The following is a 15,153-nucleotide window of genomic DNA, read 5'->3' on the forward strand; positions in this document are numbered from 1 at the left end:
CTAGAACACATGGCTTTCGCCGGTTCCGAAGCCCTATTCACTCGTGGTTGTCATGACTCGAAACACTTTCTCCAACAGTTCATTACCAACTCTTTAGCTCTTCACCCATAGTACACAACTTTGATAAATACTACCGCGCTCGACTTCAGCAGACGGTCGCGCCAGCCATCATTCTACCATCGTCACTCCTTCCAAGGCACGAATAGGCCAAATATTGCGATTTGCACCCATGGATACCATTGGAGACATCGACAGCCTGACCCTCCGTGACCTCCTCGAAAGCTTGCCGCAGGAGCTTTACGACTACATCTACAAGTTCACCTTTACCGCTGGTAGAAAGCTACACGTGTACACCGACAAGAAGGCCCAGATTGACATCACACTCGCGAAGCTTGTGCTGAAGCTCGAATGCCCGACCATAACCCTGAACGAGAGGTTCCCCCATCTTCTACACGTCAATCAGGCCAGCAGAAAACTCTTTGCCACTTCTTACTTCGGCACTTCCGATTCGATTTTCATTACACCTGCCGCCAAGAGTGCGGCTATCAGGCGCTCGACGATCAGCCCCGAACACTTCGACCTGATTCAGAAGATACATGTGCCTGTCGCTTCGCCCGAACTGCAATTGTTCATACAGCAACGCATGGGTGAGGACGACATACTTGCTCCCTACAGGGAGCAAGCTGTGATTTGTCTGCTAGAGGATGCTGTGCAGCTGATCGAGGCACATGCAAAGCTCCACAAGAAAAGTGACGTGGGGCAGCGGGCGATAGATAGTAGCGGTGTGGAGGAGATCGAGAATGAGGATGATGGTACATAAGGTGTGGTCAAAGGTCTGCGAGGTCTCAGAGCTGCTGCAGGGAATTTAAGATGACAGCTGGCCAGCAGCGCTGCTTGGTCGATTCGCATCCCGCAGAGACAAGAGGACGCTGATGATGGAAGGACATGGTGAGGCCTCGTAAAGGAGCAGTGATTCTGGCCAGAACAAGCAGGGCCTGGATTGATGTTGCCGGCGATCGATGCTGCGCTTCTCTCTAGCCGCGGTACAGCCCTCAGAACAAAAATGGAGTTGGCATAGAACGACGAGTCTCGTTGATTGAGTAAGAGTCTGTAGTTGGCATGAAATTGTATGCATACCCGTCATTCCAGTCTCGAATGTCATGGCGCTACCAGTGAAGGCCAGCCCTCGCCCTCAAATTGTCGCTCAACGCACATCCATTCCTGCCATCCTCTTCTCCTTGACCAAATACCACACTCCATCGATCAAACACCATTTCAAAGCCGCCACATACGATCTTGTGATCTCATCCGAGATGTCAGGTGTTCCGCTCTCGCATGTATGTAGAAAGACTTGTGCAAAGTCCTTTGTCAATAGGCTCGCTGAACAGCTTAGAATCTTGATCTGGTAGTCTGGATTTGCGATCTTGAACTTTTGCTGCTCCTCGATGGTTTCTGATCTCGACTTGGTACCAGTGATTGAGACTTCTTGAACCTCAGAATGGAACGCCGAGTGCATATGGATCCATGGGAAAGTCGATGCATCAAAGTTGCACAGATTGACTGCTTCGATGAGGGCTGTGGCAAGGTTCTCCAGACAGACTTCAACGGGAAGAGTGGCCATTTCTGATATTGCTGGCACGGGCTGAGCTTGTGATGGTTCGAAGCTGTGGACGACGTCGTACGAAGCCGCAGCTGTGAGCACAGGTAGCGACCGACTTTGCTGCCACGAGTTGATGGAGCTTTGTTGAGGATTCGTCGAGGTGGTTCAGCCGCACCGGACCGGTGTGTTGGAATTTGTTCAGCTTTGCAGATCTAACGTTAGGGCTTAGATAAAGCTAGAGGCTGGGCGCCTGAAGGTAGACTGGAGATCAATTGTATATAAACTTACGTTTCGGCAACGGAACATTGCTTGGAAATCACCCAAAATGCCGTGATCATTGTGTGCATCACATTCAACACAGCGTTTTGAAGGTGATGCGTGAATATATATGGCTCTCCAATCGATGCTTGGCCTAGCTCGTTTGCGGAAATGTATCACTAATCGGCGACATAGGTGATGTGCAGTCATCGGCCACCCCTGCCCGGGCTGTCTACGGAGGATCTATCATACCCTTCTGCCCTAACTACAGGTGTTGCCTGCTCTTCTCCTTACATTTCGACCCTTCTGCCAGGTGCACTTTACCTTGAAGCCCAGATGGCCATCGTACCTGAGTCCCACTCTCAAATCATCTCGCTGACCTATATAGAGAACTCTCTAGTCATGTCGCCTTGTGCAATGTGGACCGTCACAGTGAGTATGCGTGTCAATCTTGATTTATCGACACTTTTGGTCGGTCGCCATGTCGATTCCGCTTTTGCGACTCGACCCCGAATTGAAGATGTTGATTGCGTCGCGCAGAGGTCAACCAGACGACTCTGTTGCAGTCTTCAAATGACCAAGCCAGCGAAATTACATGTTCCCGTTTGAGCCGATAAGAGTTACCTATCAACTGGCTTGCGGTCTGCACGTCTCGTTGCAAATTGTGTGTCCGTTTGTGTGTCTCAAATTTCATTGTCGTGGTGAGACAGAGTTTTGCTTGATCTATGAGCCACCTGGCCTTTACCATCATTTCGCAACTCTACTTTCCCGCACTTCTGACTACTTGCATCACCCTTGCGACTTATGGGTGCTCTATGCTGCCGCTTAGCAGCCGTTCACCCGATCATCTTCCGTTCACCACATGCATCGTATAAGAAGCTCGATCTACGAATCTCTCCTTGCGCCATCAGACCATCACGCATCACCTCTGGTCGACTGGACAAAGCACCTTTACCAGACAACGATACACAGAAAGACTTTGTCCACAGTGCGCCGTACGACAAGACAAAGCACCCAACGCACTTTTGCAAAGGGAGCGTCTCGACTAGCGTGCCCAGAAACAAGGGCATTATGCGAGGCGACAGCACGCTCGAAGAGAACGTAATGTATCAGCATAAGCAGACTTATGCGCACATCCTCGCACGAATCATCGAAAACAAAAACATGACTGCCAATCAAGAAACCGCCGAAGCCACCAGTGTGACCGCGATGCGTAGTCGTCTCCAGGACCTCCCACAAGAACTCTACAATGGAATCTACGACCTCACCTTCACCGCCGACGCAAAGATTCGCGTCTCCATCCCGCCCGACTCGACCATGCCGTCGGCGGGCTGGATCGCAAGACGATATCCAAGCCACCTCGTGGGCGTCAACGAGCCAATTCCAGATCTATCTCGCGTTGATCGACACAGCCGCCAGCAGTTTTTGGAATCGTACTTCGGCAATCCAAATTCTATGTTCGTAATATGCGGCTTCAAGGAGCTGCAAGAGTGGGCTTTTCTCATGAGCGCGGAACATATTGCCCTCATCCCGAAGATCTACTATCTTGGCTTCTTGACGGAGGGTCTGCGCGAGATTCTGCGTGAACGCATTGGTATCGAGTTCGCGAACAAGGTGGAGAGCATCAGTCACTTACGCTTCAGAGAAGTTATGGATACTTGGGTCAAAAAGCACGACGAGAAATCTATTGCTGGCCAGCTCAGCACTTCTGCAATTCCTCGGCAAACATTTGCTGGGGACGAGTATGGAAGGGAGACTGTGCATGTCAGAGATGCGCCTCTGCGACGCAATGGTAGACGGGCTCATCCGAACCAGAGATCACCATCAGCCCGAGCCAGAAGAGCACTACGCAATATCATCGTTCGTCGAGGGGGTCACGGAGGAAGCGATCCAAGACGCTGAAAGTTTGTTGCCTGGCAGGGTTGACAATAAATGCTGGGCTCTGGGTCGGTTCCTGCGTCTGAGAGAGTTGCGAGACACTGCAGGGACTACGAGGGGAAGCGATGCTAGCTGATAGGCAGAGTAATGATTAGATGGCTTGAAGTAGACAAATTATTTGTGGCGTGCGGTTCAAACGTCCAGCTCAGCCCCTCTTTTGATGTAAACGTCCTTATGTCAGTGATGTATTTCAAGACAGACTCTTGAAGCACAACGCTTTCAAACAAGAGCACTTATCGGGTTCCAGTCTCCATTTCCACTCTCGAACGGTACAGAATTTGTAGGGCCTTGTGAGAGGCAGTGAATCGTGCGGCTAACTAGCGTCACGTGGGTAGCTACCGACTTCTTCCTCTTTCCATTGTCTTCGACACAACCCTGTCACTCATCTCCGCGACCAAGGCGCGACACTTCCACAACAGCACACAAGCTTCGAGCCCTCATCATCAAAGCACGACACGATGACAGGCGGACAAGGGGACAGCCTCGCGCTGCGCGAGCGACTCGAAAGCCTCCCGCAAGAGCTGTACGACTTCATATACAAGCTGACCTTCACCGCCGATTCTCAAGTCAGATGCGTCGCACTAAAAGACCAGGATGAAGATGCGAGCTCGCTCTACTCCCGATTCAGCTCACCCGATATCTCCTCGACGACCTTCGATGTGAAACCTTACCCGCGAGATCCCCTCTTCTCTGTCAGCCGAGTTAGCAGGAACCTTTATGCTGCGTCATACTTCAACCAGGTTGCCGTTGTATCATCCTCTGAAGACTTATTCGACACTGATCGCCTGGGACAATTGCACGCGTTTCTCAACGTCCTGCCTGCTGAATACCTTTCGATGATTTCTACATTTCGGCTTCATATCAACAGACATCCTAATTGTGCTCGAAACCGCTACCATCGACTTCTTTGCCCAAAAGATATGGAGGAGACGAGAGAGCGCTGGGGCTCAGAGATTGCCGACAGACTCGTGTGGATTTTCCTGGGCGGCAAAGAGGTAGAATCATCAACTCTAATTGATGTTGCATAGCCGCTGACATGTTTCTCTGACAGGTGTATTATTGACTGGACGCGAAAAAAGTACAAGAGAGTGGTCAGGAGCTTTTCGATCTTTCCAGAGACCCTTGACGTCGTTGCATTCCCGGAGAAGAACGGAGATAGTCAGCACCGTCATGAGAGAAACACATGGGGGAACGTGGGTATCTAGCGGAGCATCGTGCTAATTACATAGGCTCATGGCACCTTTAGGGCTTTTCGCAGACGTCGTTGCATTCACGGGTATTTTATTGTGCGGGCATTTTGTGTGCAGCCAAGATGCAGCTTTCTTCCCCGATACTTGTGAGGAACGTAGATGCCTAGAGCGTTACAGACGAAGAAATCCAGGCTTAGGTAGTAGCAGCACTCCATAGTGGCTCAAAATATGCTCCAGGCATGTGCCATCATCCCTTGCTTGGCCTGGTCATCTTATTTAACAAGTCAAAAGAAGGCTTTCTTCATCAGAACTGTACTACTGTGAGCATGTAGAAACCATCACATATCTTCCAAGACCAGAAGGTCTTCTTCGCTGGACTGCAGGCGCCTCAGTATGGCGCAAAAATCCCTCTCACTGCATCAGAGGCTCGCACGACTGCCGCAGGAACTCTACGACGACATCTACAATCTCGCCTTCACCGCCGACTCCAAAATCCGATGCTTCGGGCACCCGGAGGATCGTCCTGATGCTGCCATGAAAGTCGCAGATCACTTCAGTTTGCACCTCGCGTACCAATCTGCAGAAGAATACGACGTTACGCCATTTTTGCGCGACAGCCTCTTTTACGTGAGTCGAGCGAGTAGACGTCAGTACGCCGCGTCCTTCTTCCGGTCTGTCATTATAAACGGACTTGATCATCTGAGCCCGTTTCTTGAGATACTGGATCCCGAGCATCGAGCACTGATTGGGAAACTACAAGTGGGCTGGGGTGGGCCTCTCAAAAGAACCGAAGAGCACTTACGCCGCCTTAGAGCATGGAAAGGGAAGATCAGACAGCGCTGGGGCGACCAGATTGCGGATAAGATCGTTTTCAATACGCTTGGGCATGAGGTATGGTTCTCGATCAGGCATGATTATGAGACAAACTGACATATTTTGCTTCGCAGTTCTCTGTCTGATGTCTGGGGCGTGAGTGTCGATCGCAGTCGAAAGGTGATTGCAGTACATGCTCACCGTCCGAAACGGTGCGCAACAAGACAACAGTGTTGGAGCTCTCAAACTGTTCGGAAAAGAGGCCTTTCTGTATTCGAGCTCATCGATGGCTCTCAGACAGCCTGGGCGGCCTCGGGCGTGTGCGGGCCGCAGGAAAGTGGGTGGTTGAGAGACCGCAGTTCTTCCGCTAGCCATATGCGCAGGGAGATGGTGCAAACATACGATCCGTGGGCGGAACGCGCCGGCCAAATCTGCGACGCGGCCCTGCAGCTACGTGATGGAATGGGGCAGTTGGTGGAATCATGTGAGAGCTAGAAGGTGTCTTGCCGAATCGTGCAGCCAAACTTAGCATATGCAGGGCAATGCATGTGAAATGGGAATGAAGCAGCGCCTGTGGTGGTTGCCTTCTATTCACTTCTCTCAAAAGGCCTTCACCGTTATGGCTTGACCTACCTTCTGTGCCCACTCCTTCTTCGTCTGTCAAACATCACGTTCCATGGCCACCAGCACAATGCCTCACACAGGCCAGGCGACCGATCATGTGGCGACGAACACCAGCGACAGCACCACTTCTCTCCGTGGCAGCCTCGAGGGGCTTCCGCAAGAACTGTACGACGAGATCTACCGCCTGACCTTCACTGCCAATCCAAAGGTTCGAGTCTACACTGACGAAACGAGGAACCAGCGCTATGCCATTGCCATGAAGTACGCTTGTCGTCCGGTCTACGGACCTGGAGCTCATCAATACAAGCACATGACCCGCGACGAACGTCCTCCTGCGAACCTCATGGCTGTCAGCCGTAGCAGTCGATTGCAATTCGCCAAATCCTTTTTTGGCCAGAATTCCATCATCGTCATTTGTGGACCCTTTGGCGCCCGCGAGCTCCTCAGTGTTGTTGCACCTGAGCATGTGCCGCTGTTGCGACTGTATGTTAGGGACATATTCGGCACCGACAACGGAGACAAGGGGATGAAGATGACCTTACACCATCTTCATCCGTCTCCTTTTCCAGCGAGACTATTCCTTTCCGGCTTGGAGGAGGTAAGATGACGAAGAATTATTATCAACTACTTTAGTAAAGCACTGCTAACACTGAAATAGGCTGTAAAGCTCGAGTTCGGGTTCAATTCGAATGATCCCTGTTCCTTGAACTACTAGCTTCATCACTAAGACATGATTGTGATGGATTTGAACCAGTCTCGATTGATTGCATGCACTCGAATGGAATGACAAGTACAGTGGGAAGGATCAAAGCGGACAAAGCGAGATGATACCAACTTGGGAGTCGTCGAGTCGCTAAACACAGCGCCATCGAACACAGTTCTCTACTCAGGAGATGGGCGAATGGATGTCAGCAAGGGAGAAGCGGACAACGGCAACGCTCAGGGGAAGATACTGGTCGGTGCGGTGATGTGGCGCTGCAGTTGCGCCACGGCCCATTGGAGGTTGAGGGAGTGATTTCGAATATTACAGTAGTATGCAGCCAAAATCAGCGAATGCATGCGGCAGCACGTGAAATCAGAAGTGAAGCGGTGAACGTTGCATTTAAACTTTAGATTTGCCTCCTTCACCACTTCCTCGAATTCATGCACCTGATATCGAACCTTGTCCTCTCTTCCACTCCATCGGCATCCATCGCCATCTCACCCAGCGGCCGAGCATCCAACTCGATGGCTTCCAAAACGATGCCGTCGACATTCCAGCAGCCAATCGATTTGCAGGCCGGGAACATCGACAACGTCGTCGGTCTCCAGAAAGGCCTTGCACGACTGCCTCAAGAGCTTTATGACCAAGTTTACGACCTGACTTTCACGGCCAATGCTGCAGTCCGCATGTTCTTCGACGAAGCAGTCTACAAGGACCGTGGAGCACTCAACATGTTCAGCAGTGGCTCTACCTTTGGTCCAGCCGGGCAATTGCACAAGCACTTGAGCGGCGTTCAGCAGCCGAGACGGTATCTCATGCACGTAGATCGTGCCAGCCGATTGAAGTACGCTCGATCATTCTACGGACAGGACTCAATCATCGTAGTTTGCGGTGCTTCCGGTCTTACAACGCTCCTCGGCAAGATGCATTGCGATCATGTGCCACTGCTACGAGTCTACGTCAGAGACACATGGGGAAACGAGGTGGACGAGGCACATGCAAAGAGAATTTGGGCTCATCTGGAAGGATGCTATCCATCTCATCTTCCGGAGACATTCCATTTCTCAGGTTTGGAGGAGGTAAGTCAATGATCAAGCGATGCATCAGTGAGTCCGAGAGGAGGCTAACTACTGCGTCTAGGCAGTGGAGCTCGAATTTAGCTCCATGTATGAGAAATATGTCATTCACGGGCCACGCAACTCGAGCATCCCGACAACATCAGAACCATCCTGAGGCATAAGAGGCGCAGGGGTAGGACGGCGAGCATGAGGGGAACATTGTACAGCGCGATGGGCGATGGAGATCTGAGGGCCACAGCGTCTGTTCTAACGGGCCAAGAGTAATACGCTGCTGCTGCTGCATGAGACTCTACATATCTTAATCCCGTAGTTCTGCCAGTGGGAAAAGCCACGCGAGGGCCATAGATACCATTCGTACACTCGCATTACATTCGCGTCGTGTGCGGGCTCGCTCATGCACTAAGAGCTGCTGCAATCAAACGGTCATGCAGTGGTATATGCATAAAAATGGCATGAGCTGCGCTCCACCTCCTGCCTTCACTTTCGCCCGCTCCATGCCTCATCCACCAACTGCACAACCTTCTCTCCATCACAACACCACTCATCGAGACACCGTTACCGCACAAGACACCGCGCCGCCCTGCGCAATGGCGTCGAGCACGACGCCAGTGAATGCCATGGCCCAGCAGACCACGCCGCCGATGAACGAGGTGAAGAGCGCAGGAAGTGACACCACCACCGAAGAAGACACCACCGTCCTCCGTGATCATCTGGAGAACTTACCACAAGAGCTGTACGACATGATCTATGACCTGACTTTCACTGCGAAACCAGAGGTTCGCGTGATCTACCTCGAAAGTGCACGACCAGTAGGAGACGAGGACCCAACGAGCAAACTCGAACCCGGAGGCTCAATACACGTAAGTCGCAATGAACCATTCTCACACCTCTTGCATGTCGATCGGAGGACGCGTGCCAGATATGCCCAGTCACACTTCGGACAGCGGTCCCTTATTATCGTGTTTGGGATCGTCATGCTTGACCGGCTGGTGAAGGCAATGGATAAGAAACATGTGTTGTTGATGCGGTTGTACTTGAGAGACGAATCGGGCGGGTATGATGGAGACTACCAGGACGTCGTCACACGACACGAGTCGACCTTTGCTTGTGCTCGACCATACGTGAGGTTCAGAGGTCTGGAAGAGGTGAGTCCATATGCTTTGTCGTCAGATCTAGACATGGGAACAAGTTGACAACGGAGAACAGACTCTGAAGCGCGAGTTTGGTGGGCGGTAGAGCTCAACCTGCATTGTGCTGCAGCTTTTGAGGTGAGCGGTATGGCATCCTACGTGTGCTCTGTGCTACTCGCGGCCGAGATGGAAATTGACGCAGAAGCCAGATCGGTCGCCATTGAACAGAGATGAGAGGTGAATGAGACGGCACGTGCGAAGTGCCGTTCACTTCCTTCACCTTTGTCTCCAAGTCAAAATGGCGATTGGTCTTCGTTCCATTCTTCAGCATCAAAAAATCTCACATTCCCAACTCAGTCACAGCACAGAAACTCCATGTCACCCAACACGATGTCGCCAACGAAACAAGAGCAGCATGAAGCAGAAGACACCCTCGCTCTGCGCGAGCGACTCGAAGGCCTTCCACAAGAGTTGTACAACGAAATTTACAACTTGACCTTCACCGCCGAGTCCAAGATCCGCTTCTTCTATAAATTCAGCAATCGCCTAGTTTCTCCTACAATCGGAGGCTCCGAAACCATGATCGAAAAGCGCCTAGTCCGCAACCAGCTATTCTCTCACCTACTGCACGTCGACCGAGCAAGCCGAGTGCAGTTCGCAAAATCCCACTTCGGCCAAGGAAGCATTCTGGTAACATTTGGCTGGCAAGACCTTCTTTGCGTACTCAGTGCTGTGCAGAAAGATCATCGACCTCTGCTACGATTGTACGTCAGAGGACCATGGTGCGAGGAGCTCGACGAGTTTCGTCAGGGTGGGTTCACGGCTCGCTGTCAACGAGAGGGCTTTGACGGTCTTGAGGAGGTACTGGTATTCACAGGGCTCATAGAGGTGAGTTTAGAAGCACCAACGTAGTGGTATCAGAGAACTCGAGGACTGACACCGAAATATAGGTTCTGGAGGATGAGTTCGATTGCGAGTAAGGTCTTAACGGTTTCTTGGTCTACGGCTGCTCTCAAGATGCCAACTGCGATTTCAAAGTCGTTCCACATGCTGCCTAAGACTAGCACCACACATCAAAAGCAACGGGTATCTCTTCAATACCGCCATGTCGCATAGCAAGAAATGCTGGCGATGGTCACTAGAGCGTCTGGGAAATATTGTGCTGGAGTGAATGGCGCTTCACTCTCGAGGTCTTATTCACTTTGGGCAGCTTCATCTTCTGCTTATGATAAAGTAATAGGCTTTCACCGTACAGTCCCATTCCACTGACCCTCACAGCCCGAGGAACTTACAAGTAGTACAGCTACCAAAATGTCGCCAAACACACCCACGACAATGTCTCCATCAAATCCATCAGACTCCACAACAACCAACGCCACCTCAAACACTCTCACCCTCCGCGACCGTATCCAGTCCCTCCCCCAAGAACTCTACGATGAAATCTACTCCCTAACCTTCACCGCCTCCCCCAGTATCCACCTCTTCCACCTCTCCTACCTCTTCTCCACACCCCTCGCCAGCACCCTCAGTCCCTACAACCACAACCCTATAACCCAAAACCTCGCCTTCCCTCACCTCCTCCACGTCGACCGTCACAGCAGAAACAAATACGCCAAGTCCTTCTACGGCGATCAAAAGTCAATCTTCATCGTCTGCAGCACCATTATGCTTGAGAGTGTCATCGGTACGATGGATAAACAGCATGTAGAAATTCTGAAGAACGGAAATGGAAAGGTGTTCTTGAGAGACGTAATGGGTGATGAGTTTGATGAGGATACGAGGAAGGATGTTGAGGCGATGACGCATGGGGTTTATGGGGAGGTGGAGGTGGTGTTGGTGGGGTTGGAAGAGGTGAGCTCGATTTACATGAGTGTTGGTAGTGTGAATGAGAGGATATGGCTGACATGAGATGACAGGTGTTGGAGCGTGAGTTCGGCGAGCAGCAGTAGATGTGTGAGTGCCTTTGGCAGCTTGATTCATGCTGCTTCTGATGAGCGGAAAGATCGCCAAGGCCGTGGCAGACAGTATTGTTTGAGTTGCACGACGCTGACAGGACAGAGCGATGGGACCGCGAGCCACTTGGGCACCTGCAGAAGGAGAACCGTGAGCTGCATCGAGCTTCTGTATCGTGTCAATTGTAAAATAGCCAATGAATAGCAGAGGCAAGGCAGTCGATACACAAAAAGAAACGAATAAGAATTCAACGCTACTTCCACCCCATCTGTAACATCTACTTATAACATATCCCAAATCTCTTTTATAATCTAGGTCCTCAATGTCACGAAGGTTGAGCTGTGACGACCTCTACCCAGTACCACTTCACGACTGGGCATACATTTACTTCTTCCTCAGCACGACAAGCCGTGCCCTCACATTATAAGCCTTCCTATAATCCGCCAACTCCGTACTCAACACATCCACCTGTCCCTCTTTTTCCAACCTCTCCACCTCCGCCTTAAACCCCTGCGGAATCCAAATATCATCAATAATCGTCACAGCCATAACCCCACCCTTCTTCAACACCCTCGTCAACTCCGACAGTCCAGGCACAGGACCGACGTGTCCCAACGTAAAAGTCCCCACACAAGTCACAACATCATACTTGTCGCTTGGGAGCTCAATCGGCTTCGACATATCAACAGCCTTCAACTCCCTAAAAACCTTCGTCCGCTCCGCAACCCTCAACATCCCCTCTGACAAATCAATCCCATCAATAGTTCTCGCACCAGCCTGATGTAAAGCCACAGCGCAAAGTCCCGTTCCCGTTCCAGCGTCAAGACATTCGCCTTCGAGGTTTCCGCCGTGAGATTTGACGGCTGCGGCTGTGAGCATGGGTCCGACATAGGCTTGTCCGGTGAGGACGTCGTCGTCGTAGGTTTCGGCCCATTCTTCGTAGAGGGCTTTGCATTCGGCTTCGGTGCCGGTTTTGAGTTTGTAGGCGGCTTCGAGGAAGCGGTTGTTGCCTGGGTCGGTGGCGATGGCGGCCATTTTTGTGAGCGTGAATTGGGTTGAGATTTGGTAGAGAAAGTGGTGTGAGAAGTTTGTAGAGAGCTCAGAAATTGAGAAAAATGCTCAGAAAGGTGTGTCTGTGGACAATAGGAATTGGAATTGTTCTCAGCGAACATGCTGCCTATATGACCTACCTCCCTCAAGCATTGAGTACCCCTCATCCATCATCCCGATCCGCAGCGGATAGCGTCAGTTGCGAACTATGGATGCTCCCGGACGTCAAAGCCCCATACGTAGTGTCGTGTTGGCGTGTGGAGTTGAGTCGACTAGCCTGGGAGCATGTTGATGCTAGCAAGCTAGCTTATTGCGGGTGGATTCGGTGGGGCCATTGGCAAGCTCGAGGGTGTGAGATCGCTGGGACCCTATGCTGCACATGAAAGCTGTGTGCGTCTGAATTTCGAGCACGCCATACGAGAAGGCGAGGTCTCCGAGGACAAGTTTGCGACGAGGCTTGGCGGGAATGACAGATTTTTTGAGCTGCTGAGACGCTGAGAGCCGAGCTTGCAGAGCTTCGTCCCCATAACAGCTCTGCCAGCTGCGCAAGCGAGGTTGGAACAGCGGACCTCGCACATGCAGCACCTGCAATGCTCCAGCTGCACGTAATCCGCTTGCGGTGGAACCGAGTCAGTGTCCCGTCCGTTGGCTGTTTCTGTGCGCAGCCGGCAATTGGAATCGCAGCTGACACTTGTCGTTGTGGAATGGCGGCTCCGACGTGAGACAGCAGAAGAGGCTCTTATTCGCGCAGATGCATGATGATCGGGCGACCCTGGAAGTGCGAGCGCCCGGGAAGAGCTCATCGCGCGACGGCGGCGAACTGGTCCAGCAATTCATCCGTTCTTCCTCCCAGGCGTGTCGGGCTGGGAAGAGGCATTAGAACATGGTCGGGTCGATGAAGAGTCCGGAGCGACACATGGAACCGACCTTGAAGTGTTTCTGCTTGACCTTGTTGCCCATGTTTTCCAGCGCCCAGCGTGCTTTGTTGTTTGCCCGATCCTCCGACGTCTTGGCCTTGCGCTGCGTCACCGCCAAGGCGCGTTTCTGGAGGTCGGAGAGGCCAACAACTCCCAGCTCATCACGACGGGCGAGCGCTCGCCTTTTATGATCAGAGGCAGATGAGGGGGTGAGGTCTGAATAAGATGTGGAAAGTCGGTGCGATGATGCTGGTATGAGCGCTAGTGCACATGACTCTGGATTCGAATGCCTTTTCGGGAAATTTAGTACGGAGCCGCGACCAGCGTGTCGATTGGAGATGATCTGGCCTGAGGCTAGTCGGAAGTCGTTTACTGTCGATGGTATGGCGTGCGCAGAGCTGAAGTGTGTTGCGACTTCGCTTTCCAGGTTCCAGAAATCCAAGTATTCAGAGTCTTTCGAAAGGTCCAGTTGACAATGGCCTTTGTCCAGCATGTGTGCTTGCACCGCTGCCTTGGAATGCTTCTCGTGGCCGCAGTAGAGACAAGAGTGGTAGCTCTCGATGACGAGGGCAAGATATGTGACGAACGTGTCCATGTCTGTTGCCAGCTCATCGGCGTTGGGAACGGAGAAGCTGTGTGCTTGATGCATGTGATCTAGGTTCTCCTGGAGATTCTCGAAGCGCTGATTGCAGAAGAGACAGTCGGACTGGTCCTCATCTGCGTCTTCGGCTGTCGCATCGCTTTCAGAGCTTGACTGCGTTGTTGCTTCTGCTGACAACGTGGAGGCTAAAGATCCAGCAGCATCACCCAGAGGAGCGCCGTACTTGACAGGAGACGAGGAAACTGCGTCCTGCTCGCGGTGAGATACCCCAACTACTTCGTTTTGATAGAATTCAAGTGGCACAGCAGGCAATGCATCCACTCTTCGTTTGACATTGTACACACTGTGAAAGTCAGCACCAAGACATGCACCCGAGAACAGAGGTCGTACTGCCATGCACTCCGCATATGCTCTCTCCGCTCCATGGAGCTATCGAAGTTTGTGGCACAAGTGCTGCAGAGGACTGTGTTGGCCTCCATTCTGGAGTGAATCGACCGGTGCTCGGGGCTGTTGTTGAAAGTAGTTGGTGAGAGGCTTGAAAAGGAGTCTTCTGGGACTTGAGAAGCAATCAATGAACGAGCGCTAGCTGTGGAGTGAAGTGAAGTGTCGTTGTTGTCAATGGCGACTGCCTTGCATTATATCTCTTCAGTCATGCCTGAGGAAGGAATGTCTTGGCGTCGACTCATCCTCTCTCATCCTGTGGCGATGCTGTACAGCCACCAACACATCGTCTCTTCGCTGCTTTGCTTATCAGGATTGCATCAAATTGTGACTCGCAACCGGGGGACCGCATCGCGTCTGCTGAGATGAATGTCTTCCTGAGTCAGTAGGACACTTTCTGGCCAAGGTCCATTTTCCGATGAAAATCATTTCTTTCGTCTCACCGGCGCAACGATGCTTCTGATTCCAGGAGATTCGAGTTCGCGCTTGATTTCGGCTCAATTGACACGCCCGGAGAGCCTTTGGTTGGACTCTTTGAGTCGTGAAGCAATTGATAGCCACGCGACGCGACGGGACTGCGAGAGATTTGAAATGGGATGCTTGGCATCGGACTATCATTCCACCGGATTCCCGACAGCACCATCTGTTCGGCCTCACCATCACGGCCATTTGTTTCTGTCACTATGTACTCTCCGTTGCGGCATTGACTCGGCATTTTTCATGGGTACTGCTCACCATATCGTCTCTATGGGGCAGTCTTTGGCATGAACCTTTGGTGTGACCCTAGACAGAGCAAGGAGAGATTCACTTTGCTATCTGACGCAAAATCACATTTTGTTCAAGAGCAGACATCCCA

General features: G+C 51.8%; 12 protein-coding genes across 12 annotated transcripts; 9 read left to right on the forward strand and 3 right to left on the reverse strand.

Annotated features, from left to right (window-relative positions):
- Positions 1–229: 229 nt before the first annotated feature.
- Positions 230–820, forward strand: CKM354_000442700 (uncharacterized protein; the record flags this gene model as incomplete). The annotated part of the gene is made up of 1 exon (XM_044799663.1): positions 230–820. The coding sequence occupies one exon, from the start codon at positions 230–232 to the stop codon at positions 818–820; it is 591 nt and encodes a 196-aa protein (XP_044655598.1).
- A 384-nt stretch (positions 821–1,204) lies between these two features.
- CKM354_000442800 (uncharacterized protein) lies at positions 1,205–1,621 on the reverse strand (the record flags this gene model as incomplete). Its single annotated transcript, XM_044799664.1, has 1 exon — positions 1,205–1,621. One exon carries the CDS (start codon positions 1,619–1,621, stop codon positions 1,205–1,207), a length of 417 nt encoding a protein of 138 aa, XP_044655599.1.
- A 1,041-nt stretch (positions 1,622–2,662) lies between these two features.
- CKM354_000442900 (uncharacterized protein) lies at positions 2,663–3,760 on the forward strand (the record flags this gene model as incomplete). The annotated part of the gene is made up of 1 exon (XM_044799665.1): positions 2,663–3,760. One exon carries the CDS (start codon positions 2,663–2,665, stop codon positions 3,758–3,760), a length of 1,098 nt encoding a protein of 365 aa, XP_044655600.1.
- Positions 3,761–4,254: 494 nt separating this feature from the next.
- Positions 4,255–4,824, forward strand: CKM354_000443000 (uncharacterized protein; the record flags this gene model as incomplete). Its single annotated transcript, XM_044799666.1, has 1 exon — positions 4,255–4,824. One exon carries the CDS (start codon positions 4,255–4,257, stop codon positions 4,822–4,824), a length of 570 nt encoding a protein of 189 aa, XP_044655601.1.
- Positions 4,825–5,379: 555 nt separating this feature from the next.
- On the forward strand, positions 5,380–5,916 carry CKM354_000443100 (uncharacterized protein; the record flags this gene model as incomplete). Its single annotated transcript, XM_044799667.1, has 1 exon — positions 5,380–5,916. The coding sequence occupies one exon, from the start codon at positions 5,380–5,382 to the stop codon at positions 5,914–5,916; it is 537 nt and encodes a 178-aa protein (XP_044655602.1).
- A 559-nt stretch (positions 5,917–6,475) lies between these two features.
- CKM354_000443200 (uncharacterized protein) lies at positions 6,476–7,138 on the forward strand (the record flags this gene model as incomplete). The annotated part of the gene is made up of 2 exons (XM_044799668.1): positions 6,476–7,021; positions 7,082–7,138. 2 exons carry the CDS (start codon positions 6,476–6,478, stop codon positions 7,136–7,138), a joined length of 603 nt encoding a protein of 200 aa, XP_044655603.1.
- A 512-nt stretch (positions 7,139–7,650) lies between these two features.
- Positions 7,651–8,359, forward strand: CKM354_000443300 (uncharacterized protein; the record flags this gene model as incomplete). The annotated part of the gene is made up of 2 exons (XM_044799669.1): positions 7,651–8,205; positions 8,267–8,359. The coding sequence occupies 2 exons, from the start codon at positions 7,651–7,653 to the stop codon at positions 8,357–8,359; spliced, it is 648 nt and encodes a 215-aa protein (XP_044655604.1).
- Positions 8,360–8,846: 487 nt separating this feature from the next.
- CKM354_000443400 (uncharacterized protein) lies at positions 8,847–9,441 on the forward strand (the record flags this gene model as incomplete). The annotated part of the gene is made up of 3 exons (XM_044799670.1): positions 8,847–9,065; positions 9,150–9,350; positions 9,412–9,441. The coding sequence occupies 3 exons, from the start codon at positions 8,847–8,849 to the stop codon at positions 9,439–9,441; spliced, it is 450 nt and encodes a 149-aa protein (XP_044655605.1).
- A 269-nt stretch (positions 9,442–9,710) lies between these two features.
- CKM354_000443500 (uncharacterized protein) lies at positions 9,711–10,315 on the forward strand (the record flags this gene model as incomplete). Its single annotated transcript, XM_044799671.1, has 2 exons — positions 9,711–10,223; positions 10,286–10,315. 2 exons carry the CDS (start codon positions 9,711–9,713, stop codon positions 10,313–10,315), a joined length of 543 nt encoding a protein of 180 aa, XP_044655606.1.
- A 37-nt stretch (positions 10,316–10,352) lies between these two features.
- Positions 10,353–11,284, forward strand: CKM354_000443600 (uncharacterized protein; the record flags this gene model as incomplete). The annotated part of the gene is made up of 3 exons (XM_044799672.1): positions 10,353–10,421; positions 10,614–11,186; positions 11,252–11,284. 3 exons carry the CDS (start codon positions 10,353–10,355, stop codon positions 11,282–11,284), a joined length of 675 nt encoding a protein of 224 aa, XP_044655607.1.
- A 388-nt stretch (positions 11,285–11,672) lies between these two features.
- CKM354_000443700 (uncharacterized protein) lies at positions 11,673–12,323 on the reverse strand (the record flags this gene model as incomplete). Its single annotated transcript, XM_044799673.1, has 1 exon — positions 11,673–12,323. One exon carries the CDS (start codon positions 12,321–12,323, stop codon positions 11,673–11,675), a length of 651 nt encoding a protein of 216 aa, XP_044655608.1.
- An 848-nt stretch (positions 12,324–13,171) lies between these two features.
- CKM354_000443800 (uncharacterized protein) lies at positions 13,172–14,335 on the reverse strand (the record flags this gene model as incomplete). The annotated part of the gene is made up of 3 exons (XM_044799674.1): positions 13,172–13,201; positions 13,266–14,199; positions 14,247–14,335. The coding sequence occupies 3 exons, from the start codon at positions 14,333–14,335 to the stop codon at positions 13,172–13,174; spliced, it is 1,053 nt and encodes a 350-aa protein (XP_044655609.1).
- Positions 14,336–15,153: the final 818 nt, after the last annotated feature.

Source organism: Cercospora kikuchii (genome assembly GCF_019650295.1).
Source record: "Cercospora kikuchii DNA, contig_00003, whole genome shotgun sequence".
Taxonomy (NCBI): Eukaryota; Fungi; Ascomycota; class Dothideomycetes; order Mycosphaerellales; family Mycosphaerellaceae; genus Cercospora; species Cercospora kikuchii.